Here is a 19708-nt window from a genome sequence, read left to right as displayed (position 1 = left end):
CCTGTAGTCACTTTTAAAGTGTGACGCCTTTCTATCTTTCCCCTAAATTGACACTTAAAATAATACATAATTTCCATTCTGATTCTGCTTAGTACATTCTACATGTTGCATTTTAAAATAAACAAATAATAAATTTATAATATAGTTAAATATATAATTTCCATTCTAATTCTAATTCTGCTTAATACATTATTTTAAAATAAGAAAATGAAATAGTAAATTTATAATAACATTAAGACAATAACAAATTAAACTATAACTAAACAGTAATCATTTTACACATTCTCTTTAATATTTTATTGAATATTGAAATCTATTATTATTAAACATTTTAATATTTTATTAAATCTTATAATATTCCAATACACTATTTCAAATACAAATACTACAATACTATCTTATGTACTCTTGCAGAATCTTTCTTTAATTATACTTTACCCTTTATCTCTGAAAAAGATCTGCTTTTTTGCATCTTGCTTCAAGCCTTTGTGGCTTTTTTCCCCTTTCCCCCTCCCTTTCTTCTCCTATCTGGCCTTTTTGCCCCACCCCCCTCCAACCTCCATCTTTTTAACTTCCCCTCTCTATTGTATTTCTCTTTTCTGTTGCTTTCTAACATTGTACCTTTCTTTCACCTTATTTTTCTCTTTCTTGGTTGTTTGGTTAAATCTTAAATTCTCAATTTTCCTTCCCCTCTTCTTATTTTCTTTCTTAGTTGAACTTTTTTGTCCATTAAAGATGGCTGCTTCTTCTTCTTCTTCTTCTTCTTCTTCTTCTTCTTCTTCTTCTTCTTCTTCTTCTTCTTCTTCTTCTTCTTCTTCTTCTTCTTCTTCTTCTTCTTCTTCTTCTTCTTCTTCTTCTTCTTCTTCTTCTTCTTCTTCTTCTTTCCCATGTAGTTGCTGATAAGTAGAAATCGCCATTTCTAAAAAGTGGAAGACAGCTCCCAAAGAATCCTTGCCTTCTTGTTTTCCTTCCTTTAATTTTTCATATTCCATTTTTAATTCATCCACAGATAGTGCCATTGTAAAGCTTTTTCTTCTTCTTCTTTTTTTTTAAGAACAACCCAAATGTTTTTAATCTTAAAGTAATTTCCAGGCGTTCCAAAGTTATCAAGCAATCCAAACAGACACAAAATATTTCCTCTTCTTCTCTTTGCATTTTCTCCTCCTGGGGCAAAATCCCCAAATATATTTTAAAGCCTTATTACAGTTAATTTCTGGTCTTGTAATCTTCAAGGCATCTCCTCCAACAAATTCTTAAAGATTTTTCAGTCTTCTCCCTTCCCACTTATAACAAAGAGCTTATTTTTACCTTCTGTAAAGAAGCAGGTTTTTCAATGTCCATTTGCTATCTCTGTAAGGAAAGGGAGTGAACTTTCCCTTTCAGCACTTTCGTCCACCGCTTTGACAGCCTCTTTTGGAAACAAATGTATCAATCAAAAAATCAGATTTCCAGGGTGCTTAAATGTATCTTAATGTCCCGGTTCAGCCAAAAAACTTTCTCTTTCTAATTCTTCCTCCTGCACAAATCTTGTCTGGTTGAAGATCTCTTTGTGGCTGCCATTACTGACAGCCGCTCCACCGCCTCAGGAAAAAGGAGTCTAGCCGGCTGGGGAAAGGGGTTGCGATGTCCTCAGACCCCTGCCCGGGTCTCCTCTATCTTCCGCTACCTCTCCGGAGTAGTGACAACCCCCAAATCCAATTGGATCGGGGGTACTTCAGCAGCGAGCACAGCAGGGACCCACAGGATCGTGGATTCTGCCGCCACCAAAGCCTTGCAACCGGAAGTCCACAAGTTTTTTTTTTTTTTTATAGCTTGCCATCTATTTGATTTCTATGGGAAAGGATCTTAGCTAATGTGTGTCCCATGCAAAGTTGGGGGCTAATGGAGCTGTCCCTGCTTGTGTTTTCACCTCTCCTTTCTTTTAGGGGAATTTTCCTTTCCCTTCTAATGTTCTAAGATTTCTTTTCTTTTCCTAGAAGAGAGGGGAACCATAATTTCCAACAATATATGATGGACAGCAAAAGCTTCCAAAATAATTGTTAAGCGCCAGGAAAATCAGGAGATCCAGACAGTTCAAATGGGTATAAAATTTCTTACTATTTTCACTTACCCTTTTCTTTCCCTAAAATTTCAAAGAAAGGATCCCTTGGTCGTCCAGAGAATTCTTCCGGGAATCTGGTCATTCCTTCTTTCACAGCTTTGAATCCAGATAGCACGACTAGAAGGTAATGCCCAAATGACATGATGTATAGATTTCCATATTGTTTTACATGCTGCCAAGTGAATCAAAGATGAGATACATTACAATGAAATACAGATTCTTTACAGATAATATGCCACCTAGAGTCCTTCCTGAAACCCAAATGTTAACACATTTCACCATGGGCAATTCTCAACTCTTTAGAAGCCCCTTTCCCCCTAAGATTCCTGCCAAGAATGTCTTTATCTACTTTTCTTTATTTTCCTGGGATGTTCCTTTAGGTTTCTGTTTGAAATTTGCCATTTGCCATCTGTTTGTTCTCTTCACCTGATGCAGTGGTGGGATTCAAATGTTTTTACTACTGGTTCTGTGGGCATGGTGGGGCTTGGTGGGCATGGCAGGGGAAGGATACTGCAAAATCCCCATTCCCTCCCCACTCCACTAACTTGCTTTCCAGCTCCGTTCTCCTGTGCAGGGCAAACCAAAGAAGACCCAGCCAATCAGCTGGGACTTGGGAGGCAGAGAAGAGATGGGGACGGGGCCAGTCAGAGGTGGGCTTGCCAGTTCTCTGAACTACTCAAAATTTCCACTACTGGTTCTCCAGATCCTGTCAGAACTGGCTGAATACCACCTCTGATCTGATGGGTCGCAACCTGAATTAAGATTGACTACAAGAACAGCACTATCTCCATACAAGGTATTGGGTAAGTAGTTAAAAAGAAAGACCAAGCTACTTGTGAAAGATGATTTATGAAGATATTATAAAGGGGGAGCCCTGTTACTCAATAGTTGATCAAATGTAGTACAGGCAGTGATGGTATTCTACCAGTTTGGCCCGGTTCTGCAGAGCCGGTAGCAGCGATGAGCAGTGGAGACCAAACTGGTTCTCTCTACTGGTCTGTTATTGGGCCCAACTGCCCACCTGGGCTCCCATAATTACCTTTGCCAGTTGCCAAGCACCTGAATTTTGATCATGTGATTGTAGAGATGCAACCAAGTTTGCAACTGTGCAACTTCAACTGTGAAAAATGGTCATAAGTCACATTTTCAGTGCTGTTGTAATTTTGAATGGTCATTAAATGAACCATTTTAAGTTGAGAACTACCTGTAGTACCCTTTCTGAGTGAAAACTGGCTGGTGACCTTCTACCGTTGCACCATAGGGAGTATCTTAACTTACTGCACCTCTGTCTGGTTTGCCAATTGCACAGTGGCAGATAGGAAAGAGCTCCAGAGGGTTAATGTCATTGCCCAGAGGATCATGGGTTGCCCTCTCCCCTCTTTGGAACAGCTTTATAGCTCCCGCTGCCTTAAGAAAGTTCAAAACATTCTCAAAGATCCATCTCATCCTGGGCACCCCCTTTTTTTGAACTATTACCGTCTGGCAGACAGTACTGGACAATAAAAAAAAACGGGCAAATAGGCTGAAAAACAGCTTTATCCCAGAGCAGTAACCATATTTAATTCTACTATATAGTGTTATATTAATGCAATATCAGGGGGTTTCAATTCAATTGTATAGAATGTGGAGGATGTGTTTTTTTATATATATATAGTTTTCTTATGTACACTGAAGATGGCATTTAATTTCATTGTACAAGGTGCAATGACAATAAAGTAAACTTAATTTGCAGACCATAGACCACAACACTGCTAGAGAAAGAGGTCGTCTTCAATAGAGGACAAATGCACCCTGATGAACCTGCATTGCTCTTCATGTTCTCATTTACAATTTGCTCACCAAGAGCCAGAAAGTGTAAGAAAGCGAATTGCTCCAGAGAAAGGCAGAAAATTTGAAGCAAAGAATGTACATGTGTTTCTTGGAAGACAGTCATGAACAATATTTCTGAGTCATAAACTGTCCCCCCCCACCATTTCTGCTCTGCTCTGTGTAATTGTTGCTTGGAATTGCATTAGTTTAAATCAGGGGTCTTCAAACTCGACAGCTTTAAGACTTGGGGACTTCAACTTCCAGAATTCCTCCTCCAGTCATGTTAGCTCAGGGATTCTGGGAGTTGAAGTCCACAAGTCTTAAACTTGCCAAGTTTGAAGACCCTGGGTTTAAGTAAAAGCCGAATGGTACTTCCTTCCAAGGACAGTGTAAGCACTAGACTTTTTCCCTTCAACCGAAAAGAATGAATTTCTGAAAGCTAGGTACTTCAAAAGGAATTCTTTAATGAAAGGAGTAATCCAGATACTAGTCTAAGCAGAGTCTAAGATACCCCCAGGCATACAGGGACAGATAAAGGGAGTTAGAACCCCTCCCCTTATTCTGATGTGGATTTAGTCAACCAAAGAAACAACATGTTAATCCCCCCCCCCCGCCCCTTTCTGGGAACGTATCTTGTCTCTTCTCCTCTTGCTATCTCTCCAACAGGTGACAAGGCTCCAGGCATCTGGCTCCAGTCATATATCGTGTGCAAGTTATACAGATTAAATAGAAGGCTTAAGATATTCAGGTTACATCAAAAAGGATTACTTTCTATATCTTCTTCGATTTTCTTAAATCTGTCCTCATATTTCATCATCAACTGTTGAATATTCTCTACTTTCTCATCTGTCTTTTCAGTTATTTGCTTAATATTCTCTGTTCCCTTTTCAATCTTCTGGATTCCTTGCATAATCATCTGCAATGTCACTTCCTTCTCTTTCTCCTGTTGTAACATTGTCTGTATTGATCGTTGTCCTCCAGATGGTGAAGAGGAGGCTATTGGTATTGAAGAAGCTGGGGCCGTTGTCTTTCTGCTCATCTTGTAATACTTAGCTATAAAAAAGAAAGAGAAAAAAAAAAGATAAAAAAAGAGAGCGAAAGCAAACAGCTGCCACTCCAAAAATTAAAAAAGGAGGAGAAAAACCTTCAGGCATTTGTATACCTTAATCCAATTGGTTCCAGTAATATGCAAAAAGAAAAGGGAAGATGTGGAAAAAAGGATAAAAAGGATTTTTTTTTAATGAAAAAGACGATAAGGGGAGGGAAAAAAATTCATCTATGTATTTCTCTTAATAAAAAAGAAAGCAAGAGAAAAATTATATTCTAGTTCCTGGGTTAAAAGGCTAAAGTCCAAACATAAAAATCCAACTAGAGGGGAGTTAAAAAAAAAAGAAAATAACAAATAGCAAAGAATTCTAACAAAAAGCAAGCCGCTGCCACTAAATATACAAGGCTCTTTGGTAAATCAACTCAGACTTTCCAGTTCCAGTATTTTCAAGGTCACTTCAATCTTTTTTCTTTCAACTTCAACTCCAGACACCGCCTATCTATAGTTTCACAGATGAGCAGCTGTATAAACAATCTGCCAGGCTCATCCCACTATCTTTTTCAGTGCAAAGCTCAGAGTCCTTGAGTGTAAAACCAATACACAAACAAGTAAGAGAGAAAAGAAAACAGTATATCCAAGCCTCTTGATGGCAGTGCTACTTATTTTCCTTCATTTTCAATTCCCCTCATATATCCAAAGCCAGGAACAGAAAAAAAAAAGTAAAATCTTTTTTTTTTTAAAGGGAAATAAATAAATCTCAAATCAGAAAGAAGAGCCTTAATCAAAGCGGACTTTCAAGAGAATTGTTAAAAAAAAATTAAAAAATTAAAAAAGACCAGTCCGGTTTAAAATTGAGAAGCTTTGCCAAATTCCAAGTTCCAAGAAAAAGGGTGGTGGTGGGGGAAACCTTCAGTTTAACTAGCTTAATCTTGACGCTTGAGCTCTTTTCTCTTCACTTTTAATTTCACTTTAAGTCTTTTAGGGTGTTCTCTCCAAAAAACAATAAGTAAAAGTTCATCTCACCAAACTGACACACTTTCTTCCGATCTCTTCTGTTCCAGAGCTGTTCCAGCCTCAGTCACCGAAAAGGCTGCCTCGCCGTCAGCCGCAAAAAGGGCTTCTCCTGGATCAACCAGGGACTTCGCGGTGTCCCTGGGATCAGCAGGATGTGCCCTTATTGATCACCGTCTCTACGGGATGGTTTAGGTTCCAGTGGGACCATCCAACAGCAGAGCTATTGGCGGCAATCTTGGAGCATCAAGATCGCGCATCATACTGCTGCTATGCCAGCTCTGCCCTCCTGCAACCTATTTTTTTGGGGGTGGGGGGGACTTCCAGTCCATCATATTTTCCCCTAAAATTGTTGTACTGCTGCAGTGTCCAGCAGTCAGGGAAGATTACTTTCAATGTCCGACTCAGATCTTCCAGTACTTGATGATGTGATGCTGCTGTTTTCCCCAGACTCCAATGGTTGTAATTGTGACTCTTTTGGATCGCCTTTTGTTTTCTTGCCGAAGAAAGCAGCCAAACTCATTTGCTTTATCATCTTGGTAATGTACTGCAAAAAAAAAAAAATTCAACAATGTAGCGATTTAGACTTGATTGTTGTTGTAAGTTGAGTGGTGAAGGCAGTGGCAAACAAAGAAAGCAGGTGAGGAATGGAGATCAGTAATATTCAGTTACTTTTAATTGTCCCTGTAGCTAGTTAGTATTTAAAAGATGTTATGGAAAAGGAACAAGTTTCACCAGACAAGACTGAGACGGAACTGAAAGTGGATTTGACAATGACAGTCTATTAAAAAAAAGATGCTGCACTGTGTATATAAAAGAATGGCTGATATTTTAATAATTACAATTCATTAATTGAAAAAGAAACAGTTAAAATGAAAATACTATTAACAAATCAAGGGAGTTTGTTATTTTGTGCCACTACTCTCAATATGTAACAGTGTAACTCTGTCAAGGACCTTGGAGTACTCATCTCTAATGATCTAAGTGCTAGAGCCCACTGTAACTACATAGCCAAAAAGGCATTAAGAGTTGTTAACCTAATCCTACTTAGCTTTTTCTCTGGTAATATCATACTACTAACTAGAGCATACAAAACATTTGCTAGACCAATACTCGAATACAGCTCATCAGTCTGGAACCCACGTTACGTATCTGATATTAGCACAGTTGAGAAAGTCCAGAAATATTTCACAAGAAGAGTTCTCCACTCCTCTACTCATTGCAGAATACCTTATGCCATCAAACTAGAAATTCTAGACTTAGAAAACCTTGAATTACACCGTCTTCGGTCTGATCTAAGTATGGTATATAAAATCATACATTGCAATGTCCTACCTGTCAATGAATACTTCAGCTTCAACCATAACAATACAAGAGCACACAGTAGATATAAACTCAAGATTAATGACACCAAACTTGATTGCAGGAAATATGACTTCAGCAACAGAGTGGTCAATGTCTGGAACACTCTACCTGACCCTGTGGTTTCTTCCCCAAACCCCAAAAACTTTAACCTTAGACTGTCTACTATTGACCTCACCCCTTTCCCAAGAGGTCTGTAGGGGGTGTGCATAAGTGCACCAACGTGCCTACTGTCCCTGTCCTATTGTTTCTTTTATTTTTATTTTTTATTTTTCTTATATGTATCCATGTATTCATAACTATGTTTATACTTATACCTATTATCTTGTAAGCGTTTGACAAATCAAACAAACAAATAAATAAAACATACTACCACATAATAGTAGCGTAACAAAAAACTATTTATGTATTTATTCATGTTTTCAGTATCTCTACTGTCTTTATGATTAATAAAAAAAAAAACTATACTAAAAATATTATTAAAAATTATTCATTGCACCAAAATGACTGACTGGGCTGGGGACAGAGGAGCGGGCAGAGAGGGACGGGGCCAGCCAGGGGCCCATTTTACCAATTCTCTGAACTACCAGGAACGATAACAACCCACCCCTGCTATTTTGTGAACAAGCTGCTCTTACCATTGGCCACGTATCACTCAAATAATAGAGGAAGAGATTTCATGTTAGATCCGTTACATGATATTTTGCCAGGATTATGTAAACAGCAGGGCATATCATATGTCCATGAAATCTATTTGAATAGAAAGGAGAATCTTTTGGGTCACAGAGATATTGTCTAGTCCAGGATTATGCGTACCCCTGGAAGCCCATTATCAGGACATTATCACAGAAAAGAAAATCTCACTCATTTTCCCTTGCCAATGATGGAATGTCTTCATGAGGGCATTACATACTGTTAGAGGGCCATCTCTGGATCTGTGCAGCCTTTTGCAACTATAGTAAGTGTAACCATCATGCTAATAAAGAAGGGTTGTTGCAGTAGTTTATGCCACAGCTCATAACGATGAATAGATATATGCTTTTTTTTTGTCTTTTAATGACCTCGTAATCCCTTACATCAGGGTAGAGTATATTTAATCCAAGCATCAAATTATTGAGAGAGAACTATAAGGGCTTGGTAATATCTACCTAACAGAGGTGGTATTCAGCAGGTTCTGACCAGTTCTAGAGAACCCGTAACGGAAATTTTGAATTATTTGGAGAACCAGCAAATACCATCTCTGACTGGCCCCACCCCCATCTATTCTCTGCCTCCTGAGTCCCAGCTGATCGGCTGGGTCTTCTTTTGTTTGGAGCTGGAAAGCAAGGTTAGTGGCGTGGGATAGAAATGGAGATTTTACAGTATCCTTTTCCTGCCATGCCCACCAAGCCAAGCCAAGCCCACCAAGCCAAGCCTAACAGAACCAATAGTAAAAATTTTTGAATCCCACCACTGCTACCTAACAGTTGTATCATCACTCCAGCTGCCTAACCCATGGCAACATCTGAAAATGATCTTTGCTTAAACCTCTTTCATACATCAACCACCTCCATAGAGTCTTATCTAGGCATCTCCAAGAGAAGACGTGACCTGGCAAGATTCCTATATAATAGACAGAATATAATGAATGAGTTAGCTTGAACTCTATATGATGTGTGAATCTAATTGTTTGTGCCTGATATTAATCTTCCCGGACTCAACTGTTTTACTCCCAGGCAAAGGAACAAGTTTAGTGGGAAGGACACAGATCCTCAAACAGGACATGAATTGAATTAGAATCAGTCTTGTTCATCAATTGTGCTTCAATCATCAAAGCATTCTGGAAGAGAAACTGCCCGAAAACACCACTGGAGCAATATGGTCAAGAAAACCTATGCCTTTTGCAGAAGATTGTAGAGAAGTGTATTAGGCTGTAACCACAGAGGGCTTTAGATGAAAGAGATATTTGACTCCAGTGCAGATTCAGTTGCAATACCATTTATGAGATGAAAAATACATTGGTTTCTGTTAGATCGGGGTGGATCGATTCCCAAAGAGACGCGAGACCATTTGGTAACATTCAGTTCTCTATTTAGATCTATTTCAGCGCAAAGAATAGGAGCCGTGCCAATCCTTTTTAAAGGGCTTGCCTGCGGCTCGGTGGCCAATGACAGCGCTTTGAATCTCCCGTGATCGGCTCAGCCAATCGCAGTAGATTCTTAGCGCACCCATCACGGCTGTTCAGTTAGCCAATCCAGTCGCGGTCCGTGTGGACCAATCAGGTGTCAGGGTTTGGAGTATGCTAATATAACACAGTTTCTCTTGTGGGTGTTCTGCACTGGGATGCGGTAGGAGGCACACCCTTTCTTCTTCTGTTAATTCTCTTAGCAGCATTTTATTCCTTCATGCATGGTATTCTGTTGGACTATCTATGAAGTTTTTTCCTGGTTGGTTAAATGAAGCCCCTAGGAGAAACTTTTAAAATTTGAAAAAAGACACTAAGAGTAAATTGAAACTGATGTATTTTATCAGCGCCCACAAGGAAATAGAGGTAAAATATAACAAGCTTCAGAGGTGGTATTCAGCCAGTTCTGACACGTTCTGGAGAACCAGTAGCGGAAGTTTTGAGTAGTTCAGAGAACTGGCAAATACCACCTCTGGTTAGCTCCACCCCCATCTATTTGCTGCCTCCCGAGTCCCAGCTGATTGGCTAGGTCTTCTTTTGTTGCCCTGTACAGGACAATGGAAAGCAGGTTAATGGGGTGGGGAGGGAATGGAGATTTTACAGTATCCTTCCCCTGCCACGCCCACCAAGCCACACCACGCCCACCAAGCCACGCCACAGAACCAGTAGTAAAATAAATTGAATAAAACCACTGACAAGCTTGCTTAGTATATTGTTCATACACAACCTCCTGGTCTTTAGTTGACCTGGTTGGGTATATAGGAAACAGTTTTGTGCTTTTTATGGTATTTCTCTCAAATTTAAAGCTTAAACCCTAAGGGCAACTTCAGACTCTCTTAACTTCGAAACCAGAAGAAATAAGGATTTCTTGGTTTCCTATTCAGACCATGATAACTTCAGAACAATTCAGGGGAATTGTTCTGGAAATCTGGAGGTTATAACCCATGAGCTTTGGGCTCATGGATTTACCTATTTCAAATGGCAGAAATTCTTCTCGATTGATGAATTTCCCATCCTTGTCTTAAAAATGATTTGGGAACTCATTAGACATCTCCCATTGTCCAGGATCAAGCAGAACTAAGTGCAGGTCTGGGATAATAAAGCTTTCATTTAAAAAAAGAAGAGTAAGCAGAGCAGTTTCATAAGAGAAACAGACAAAAGCATTCAACCAATATTGATGAAACATTTGCTCTTAGCTTGCATTTACAGACCTATATTTGTTCATTTCCAAAGCAGATCAACAGCTTAGCTTTTTTCTCCTCTTCCTACCATTAAGACAGAGGGCTGGGTGCATATTTCTTTATCATACAGGATTCTCCCAAGAAGTAGACAAAGAAACGGGGCCAAACATGACTACAATTCTGAATTTAGGTCCATCCTTTAATCTCTTATCATCTTCCTAGGAGAAATATAAAACATTTAAGATTCTAACATTAAATTTTGATAGGTGAATGGATTTTAACCCATAATCCATCCCTCACAAAAGTTTGCTCTTCTTACCCATTTGATTTTGGCATGACTACATTGGCAGTTCCTGAACTTGAAGACTGGAAAAATGCTGAGATAGTCCCCATTTTTCAAAAAAATAAAAAATAAAAAAAAGTTGGGGGAGGGGTGGAATCCAGGAAACTAAAGATCCATCAGCCTGACATCAATACAAGGGAAGATCCTGGAAAAGATACTCAAGCAACAGATTTGCAAGCACCTAGAAACAAACAAAGCTATAACTAAAAGCCAACGTGGGTTTATCAAAGAAAGATCATGCCAAACAAATATTCTTTCATTCTTTGACAAAGTGATTAAACTAGTGGACTAAATTAGAGAAATGCTGTGGATATAGTATGCCTAGACCTCAGTAAGGCATTTGACTCTGTGGCCCTGATCTGACTGGGTCAGCCTGTGAGCAACTCCTGAGTTTTGGCCTAGCTGCCTCCCATGTGGCACAGCCAGCATGCCTACCTTTGCCACAGCATCCTTTTCAGCTCACCCTGCAGCCCAGCTGAGCAGCCTTGTTCCGCCTCAGTGAGCCTGTGAGCAACTCCTGAGTCCTGGTCCAGCTGCCTCTGGCATGGCCCAGCCAACTTGCCTTCCTTCGCCCTGGGCTCCCACTCCCTGCCGAGCCTTTCTTCACCATTCTCCGCTGCCTCCCACGCAGCCCAGTTCCCTGCTTGCCTGGTGAGACTTCTTTTGTCTCTTTGCTGGCATGAACAGCCTGCTGCTGATGCCTCTTGGCCGGCGTCAATGGCCTGCCACCACTGCTGCTTCGGTTCGGGCCAGCAAAGAGGTGGTGTCAGCAGGCCGTTCACACCAGCAAAGAGGCCGTGGCATCAATGGCAGCAGGCCAGTGTCTCAAGGTGAAGTCATGCCCAGCTGCACCAGCAAAGTCCAGAAATAACCGCTTGCCATTTCCTGCTGCAAAAATCTTTTTTAAAACCCCGGCTTTGGGGCAGCAAGACCCAGCAAGAGATGAGGCATCAGAGAATCACCATTTGTGATGACCTGGGGTGTGACACAAAAATAACAAAGTCACAAAAGTAGAATAAATTCCTTTTAATGCCTCCAACTTGGCCCCAATGTCCAATTATCCTCGGCTGGATATCAAACTCTTCAAAAAAAAAAAAGAAAACAGTCTACAAAGGGCAGAAATGCAGTCCGAACCCAAAGTAAAGATAATTAGAAATTAAAAAAACTCAACCCAAACCACACTGAAGTAATTAACATGGCAGGCCAGGATGGTAAATTGCAGACTTTCAAAGGATAACACAGCACCCACAGTTGGGAGATAAGATAAGCCTCGACAAAGATAATGTATGCTTTACTTCTAGCAGAGAGCTGTGTGCAAATGCCCCACTTATATCCTGTTCTCCCAGCTGCAACTAATGAAAGAGATCAGGGCCTTTTTCTCTCTTGTAAGCCATGTTGGTCCCTTCTCCATTCCTCTCTGTGTGCCCTAGGATGAAGAGGGGATTGTTGAGGTAATTCCCCATTAGGAGAAAGAGCACATACAGGGTGACGTACTTGAGTGAAGTGTTTGAATAATACACACACAGCACACAGATACACTGTACAGTAAATGTAGGTTTTTACTTCCAGAAAGGTTTAAAGCAAAGTTCAAAATAAGCAGTCCAAAGTCATTCACAGGTTAAATCAGTCAATTTTCAATCCAGGGATAATCCAATAACAAATTCCAGTGTCAAAAAACAGTTCAGTATCAGATTTACATCAAATCCAGGAATAGCAGTCAATTAGGAAAAATGGAGGAACTTTCCAACAGAAGGAAACAGAGACTCACTCACACTCTCTTCTGAGACTAAGGCTAAGACAACCCAGGTTTCTGGCTCCATCTTATGGTCGCTTGAGAAACCACACCCAATTGCAGTTTTTGCATGCTTTTAAAGAGTCAGTATTAAAATGTCTGTCGTGGTTTATATATTTCCAACCCAAATAGCTGTTAGGTGACTTACCTTCCTAACAGGGATGGCCCTGGGTCTTCCTCTGAATGCCCAGCTGGACTGTGTCCTTCCCCCTTTTCTTCCACACCCATCGGAGCCACACTCCCACTCCCTGTGAGCTGCTCAATCTCCCACTCAAAATCAGACTCCAACAAGGGCATGACAGCATTGCTGTTGCTGCACAAAGATAAGTCTAAGGCTTCAGCCATTGCCACTGGTGCTTTGGTCTGCCTGCACCACCCAACCTGGCTGTGAGTGTCTATGCCCACTCAGTCACATGATTCCCGAACTGGCCATGCCCACTCAGTCACATGATTCCCCACCCCAGCCATGCCCACCCAGGAATTAGGAAAAACCAGTTGTTAAATTAGTTGAATCCCACCACTGAATGTATCTGTTGGGTTCATTGTATTCTAGCAATGTTTGAGATTTTTCATCCATAAAGAAATCAACTACTCACCATTGTTCTTTATTCTCTGCATGGATACTGTAATCAACAGCCTACAATCCCGACACTCATGAATGCTATTATATACTGATGATACCATAATTGAAACATACAGCAGTCTCAACTGAGCCTTCATCAAATTCAAAAGAGGACCCAGGAGGAGCTCCTCCATAACAGACAAAGAAGAGAACAACAAATGAAGTAATGTTTTCATTCCCTACATTGCAGGAATATCTAAAAAGCTCAGGAGGATTTTCAACCAACACGATATACATGCAAACTTTAATAGCAATAGCACTTATATACCACTTCAAACTGCTTTTACAGCCCTCTCTAAGCAGTCAGCATATCGCCCCCAACAATTTTATCCACCTCAGAAGGATGAAAGGCTGAGTCAACCTTGAGCCTGGTGAGATTTGAACTGTCAAATTGTAGGCAGCCGGCAGTCAGCAGAAGTAGCCTGCAGTACTGCACTGTAACCACTGCACCACCATGGCTCTTTAAACCCAAGAATATACTAAAGCAGAAGCTTGTCCATCCCAGCCAGACACAAAGTTAGCATTATGATATATGCAGTACAATGCAGTGAGGCTTGCACAGTTCTGTACACTGGAGAAGCAGAACAACCACTTCACAAACACTTGGCACAACATAGGAGAACAAACCCACCAGGAAAAAATTAAGCAGTCCATCTGCATTTGAAAGACAAAGGTCACTCTTTTTAAGACAGCCAAGTCCACATTCTGGACAGAGAAGAGCAGTGGTTTGAAAGAGGGGTCCAAGAGGCCATTTTCGTTAAGATTGAACAGCCTTCTCTCAACCGAGGAGTATGACACCAACTATCTCTTGTTTACAACACAGTCTTTTCAGCAATTCCAAGGAAGCTCCACACCAATTTTCACTGTTCAGATGACCTTAAGGGCACAGATAAACCTTGAAGTGGCCCAGTGGTGGTATTCAAATAAAGTTGCCACTGGTTTGGTGGGAGTGGCTTGGTGGCCACGCTTTGTGCACATGCACACACTTTGCATGCACACGCATGCCAAACATGCACTTTGCGCAGGTGCAGAGGTGTTCTAACTTGCTCCTGCATGCCTGCACGATGGTGGTCGCTGCAGCAGCTGCTGCACGGCGCTATTCTGTGCTGCGCAAAGCAGCTGCACTTTGAATTCTGGCCATAAAAGTGAGTATGGGAGCCCAGGCGGGCGGGTGGGCCAACCACAGAGCAGCAAAGAGAACCAGTTCAGTCTCCACTGCTCATCGCCGCTACTGGCTCTCCAGAACTTGGCAGAACCGGTCGAATACCACCACTGAAGTGGCCTCAATGACTCTCAGAAAGTGTTAACAACCAGATGGCTGCAAGGAATATTAATCCTTCTATCCTCCACCATTTAGTCAGAAATGAAGAAGCTTCTTGGATGAGAAGTGAAACACCTTCAAGGAAAAACAGAGCAAATATATATATACTTTCTGCTTGAAATGAGAATGGAACATGAGCCTTGAAGCAGATCCTTAAGGATGAAGAGGACTTCCAGCATGAGTTTACGAAACATAGCACATGCTTTTCAGATTATGAATAGAATAGAATAGAATAGAATAGAATAGAATAGAATAGAATAGAATAGAATAGAATTCTTTATTGGCCGTGTGATTGGACACATAAGAAATTTGTCTTGGTACAAATGCTCTCAGTGTACATAAAAGAAAAGATACATTCGTCAAGAGTCAAGAATCATTTGGGAAAAAACTGTTCTTGTGTCTAGTTGTTCTGGTGTGCAGTGCTCTATAGAGTCATTTTGAGGGTAGGAGTTGAAACAGTTTATGTCCAGGATGTGAGGGTCTGTAAATATTTTCATAGCCCTCTTTTTGACTCGTGCAGTATATAGGTCCTTGACTGAACGCAGGTTGGTAGTAATTTTTTTTTACAGTCCTAATTACTCTCTGAAGTCTGTGTCTGTCTTGTTGGGTACAGAACCAAACCAAACAGTTATAGAGGTGCAAATGACAGGCTCAACAGTTCCTTTGTAGAACTGTACCAGCAGCTCCTTGGGCAGTTTGAGCTTTCTGAGTTGGCGCAGAAAGAACATTCTTTGTTGTGCTTTTTTGATGATGTTTTTGATGTTAGGTGTCCATTTTAGGTCTTGTGATATGATAGAACCTAGAAATTCGAAGGTCTCTACTGTTGATACTGTGTTGTCTAGTATTGTAAGAGGTGGTAGTATGGGAGGGTTATTTCCAAAGTCTAGCACCATTTCTATGGTTTTGAGTGTGTTCAGTTCCAGATTGTTCCAGTTACACCACGAGGCTAGTTGTCAGTATTTTAACAGATGGATCATTTGAGACGCAGTCATTGATATATAGGGTAATATGGTAAACTGTTCCTTGGCTTCTCTTAGACCAAGGCGAGAAAGGAAACGAGCGTTTTCCTCTTTTTAATTGATTCATTTCTCTAAGAATGGACATGTTTTGTTTGTTGATTCAGGAGAAGAACTGCACTCTCCATGTGTCTTCAACAGCTGATGCGCAGCAATCCGCTGTGCTGCACGATGCAGCTGAGTGTCAAAAGCAGGAAATAAAGGTTGGTATGGAGCTCGAACGGGCGAGTGGGCCCAGCAGCTGATCATCGGAGTTCTTTCCCAGATGATCTTTGGCTGAACCAAGCCAAACTGGTAGAATCCCACCCCTGCTTGGAAGTATAAAAAATGGTCATAAGCCACTTTTCTAGTGCTGTTGTATCTTTGAGCAGACACTAAATGAACTGTTGTAAGTCGAGGACTATCTGTAGTCTCCAACTCAGTGACACTCTTAACACACACAATTTGTTGAAAGCCATTTCTGAATACTAAGTTAGCTATCTTACACTGCTAAGTCTTGGGGAAAATCAGAATGTGCCAGAAGTGGAGAGCTAGTTAACTTAGACTTTATAACCACAAATATCTATGTCATACTATACTCCACAGCATGTCAATGTTCCAAGTAGTAACCACATTGTAGATAGAACTCTGAGACAGGTTGATTCCTCAAAGAACAGCTTTTTAGGGAGTTGTCGTCTTGTCACAGCTGGTGGAAAACCAACTCTAAATGTTCCTGCACTTTCCACCATGTTAAAAGTAACCATATTCCTGTTTTTCCAAAACAATAAATCACATGATCCAATTTAGATACTAGCTGGTTTCCTGGTTAAGTCTCTCCTCCTCTTGCCGTTGGAATGTCCCTGACCCATTAGAGAGCTATGTTTTTACTACAACCCCACATCTACCTCTACACCACTTCAGCTCCAAGCTGTGTCATCCTGAAGCCTTGTGGTAAGAAACCCCGATAGGAAAGAGGACCCCGCTCCCACAGAAAAGAAAACGGGCTACAGCCAGGTCAGCTTCAGGCTTGACACAGCAAGCAGATATTAAGACACAGACGAACCTTTTCTTATTGCTTCTTTTTCCAACCAGCTACGTATGAGTCATTATCTCAAAACAGAAGTTATTCTTCATAAGTCAGATCCGGAAAGTTTTTAAAATCATTGCAGAACTGCAGAATCAGAAAGAGCCATTTAGGCTGTCACATTTCACCCATTGTCCACCACAAGGAATAGAAAATAAAGCATTTTCAACCGGAGAAATATCTAGCTTCATTTGAACAGCGGAGACCACACCTCTCTCTAGTAAAACGGGTTCCATTATCAAAGGGGGTTTTTTGGGGGGAGGGGGTTGTAAAATGAATGAAATACCTTAAGGAAGTAATCTTCACGAAGCCAAAATCCATCAGCCCACAAGGTCCCAATGAGAGGTAGAGCCAAAGGACCCGGAGGCAAATGTCTTCGGAACCAGAGTTGCCTCAGGAAGAAGAGAATCAGCAGAGCAAGCAGCAAAAAACACAAAAATGTCCCTATTGTGATCATTGTCCTGCTGGTTCTTTTTCTTTGATGCTCTCTAGTCAGTCTGGAGGTGGTTGTTTCTTTTTACCCAGAAGGTTTTTGCTTTTCTTCCTGTTGTTTGGAAACGAATAGCAACATGTCTTTTGATGTTTTGTCTGGCACTGGTATTTTTCCAATAAGTTGCTGTTATATTAATGAGGTTACTCATGTGTTACTCAAATGGTAGAGGAGGAGATTTTTCTTTTAAAACCAAGGGTTGTGTAATCCAAATGTGTCCATGTTGTGGTACTATGCCAGGATTATTTAAAAAATCATCAGTGTGCCACATGTCTACTAAATTTATCCGAATAGAAAGGAAAATGTTTTGGATCACACAACAATGATCTAGAAGTGTATTAGGCTGTAACCACAGAGGGCTTTTGATGAAAGAGATACTTGGCTCCAGTCCAGATTCATTGTGATCCATCCTTGTCTAAAAAATGAGCCATCACCAACTTTTCACCAAACTAGTGTGAATTTATGAAGAAGTGTTTGATAGCTGACATAACTCACCTATTGATGGAGAAGCAATAGGGAAACAAGCTACCATACATATGACCACCACTGACCTAGAAAAATCATTTTATCAAGGACCACATGACTTCATCTGGCTATCACTTAATTTCTATAATGTATCCACTGGTGGGATTCATCCGGTTCACCCTGGTTTGGGCAAACAGGTTGTTAACTTTTTGCACAATTTGGAGAACCAGTAAATCCCACCACTGGCTAGCTCTGCCCCACCCGGCCTGCTGCATCCAGCCTAGTCACTCCTCATCTCACCTCACCCACCTTGGCCGGTGCCCAGAGTCATGCCCGTAGCTGCTGCTGCTCTCTGGCTCCCTCGCTTGCCTTGACCCATGGTCTCTGAGGGCCAGCCAGCTTGCCTGCCTTTCACCACAGCATCCCACACGGTGCCCACAGCCCAGCTGAGCTGCCCTGATCTCTGCCTGGTGAGCCTGTAAGGCTGCTACAGCAACTCCTGAGTCCCAGCCCAGCTGCCTCCCATGTGGCCCAGCCTGCTTGCCTGCCTTCACCGCAAGTAGCTGCATCCCCACGTGGCGCTCGCTCTGTGGCCCTGATCTGCCTGGGTCAGCCTGGGAGCAATTCCTGAATTTTGGGCCATCTGCCTCCCCCGTGGCATAACCAACTTGCTTGCCTTTGCCACAGTCTTTGCGGCATGTGGCACTTGCAGCTCACCTTGCAGTCCAGCTGAGCAGCCTTGTTCTACCTCGGCGAGTCTGTGAGCAGCTCCTGAATCCCAGCCCAGCTGCCTCTCACATAGCCCAGCCTACTTGCCTGCCTCCTCCCTGGCCTCCCCCAGCCTGAATCCCTGCCAAGCCTTCCTTCACTATTCTACACTGCTTCCCACACAGCCCAGATCCCTCCCTGCCTGGTGAGACTTCCTTTGTCTCTTTGCCAGTATGAACGACCTATCGCTGCTGCTACCTTTGTTCAGGCTGACAAAGAGGCGGTGGCATCAGTGGCAGCAGGCCAGTTTCTCAGGGTGAAGTCATGCCCAGCTGTACCACCAAAGTCCAGAAGTAGCTGCCTGCCATTTCCTGCTTCCAAAATTGTTTAAAAACCCTGACTTTTGGGCAGCAAGATCCAGCAAGAGATCAGAGAATTACCATTGCTGTTGCTGCACAAAGGTAAATCTAAAGTCTAAAGTCTACCGCCATTTCTATGGTTTTGAGTATGTTCAGTTCCAGATTATTCCGGTTATACCACGAGGCAAGTTGAACAACCTCCGTCTGTATGCAGATTCATCATTTTCAAATGAGACCAATTACTGTTGTGTCACCTGCAAACTTCAATATTTTAACTGAAGGATTGTTTGAGATGCAGCCTATTGGTATCTAGGTCACACTATATCACGTGCAAAGCAAACACAAGTGTTTGTACAGAGGAACATGTTATATTCCTTTCTTCTCCATCCAGCTACATATGAATCATTATCTGGCACAAGGAGAAAAATCATTAAGAAACTTGATTAAATTCCTTATCATGCAGTAATATATTACTAGGTTAATCCACTTGTCTATCATTATAGCATGAAGAAAACAATTTTGAATTATTTTGCATATTACTGGTTGATTATTTAGAATGAAATACCTTAAGGAAATAATCTTCACAAAGAAAAAAACCCATCAGCCCACAAGGTCCCAATGAGAGGTAGAGCCAAAGGACCAGGAGGCAAATGTCTTTTGGACCAAAGTCCTTTCAAACAAAATGTTTTTCAAGCAAAACAAACAAAATTGTCCCCATTAGCGTCATTGTCCTGCTGGTTATTTTTTGGTTTGTTTGTTGCTTTTTGAGACATTCTGGTCTATCTGGAGTTGGTTGTTTCCGTTTATCTGACACTTTTTCCTTTTCTTCCTCTCTTATATACTCTGTTGATGG

General features: G+C 41.4%; 1 protein-coding gene across 8 annotated transcripts in view; it reads right to left on the bottom strand.

Annotated features, from left to right (window-relative positions):
* The window catches only part of LOC113450521 (cytochrome P450 2J2-like), a 31586-nt gene extending 12099 nt beyond the window's left edge, over nt 1–19487 (bottom strand). The window contains exons 1-3 of one of the 8 annotated variants that reach the window (XM_087933631.1): nt 19421–19487; nt 17120–17377; nt 2111–2273 (exon numbers count right to left, since the gene is read on the bottom strand). In XM_087933631.1, coding sequence (XP_087789757.1) covers nt 2111–2273; nt 17120–17290 — 334 coding nt within the window. In that variant the 5' untranslated portion in view covers nt 17291–17377; nt 19421–19487. Of the gene's footprint in view, nt 1–2110; nt 2274–4678; nt 4964–5072; nt 5382–17119; nt 17819–18505; nt 18696–19420 lie in introns of those variants that run through there. The other 7 variants (XM_087933630.1, XM_026721733.2, XM_087933634.1 and 4 more) reach the window with 7 other exon arrangements.
* Nucleotides 19488–19708: the final 221 nt, after the last annotated feature.

Source organism: Pseudonaja textilis, chromosome 4 (assembly GCF_049901715.1).
Source record: "Pseudonaja textilis isolate UNSWEBS1 chromosome 4, rPseTex1.2, whole genome shotgun sequence".
Classification (NCBI taxonomy): domain Eukaryota; kingdom Metazoa; phylum Chordata; class Lepidosauria; order Squamata; family Elapidae; genus Pseudonaja; species Pseudonaja textilis.
Note: the sequence above shows the minus strand (reverse complement) of the source record. Positions and strands in the feature narration are given on the sequence as shown.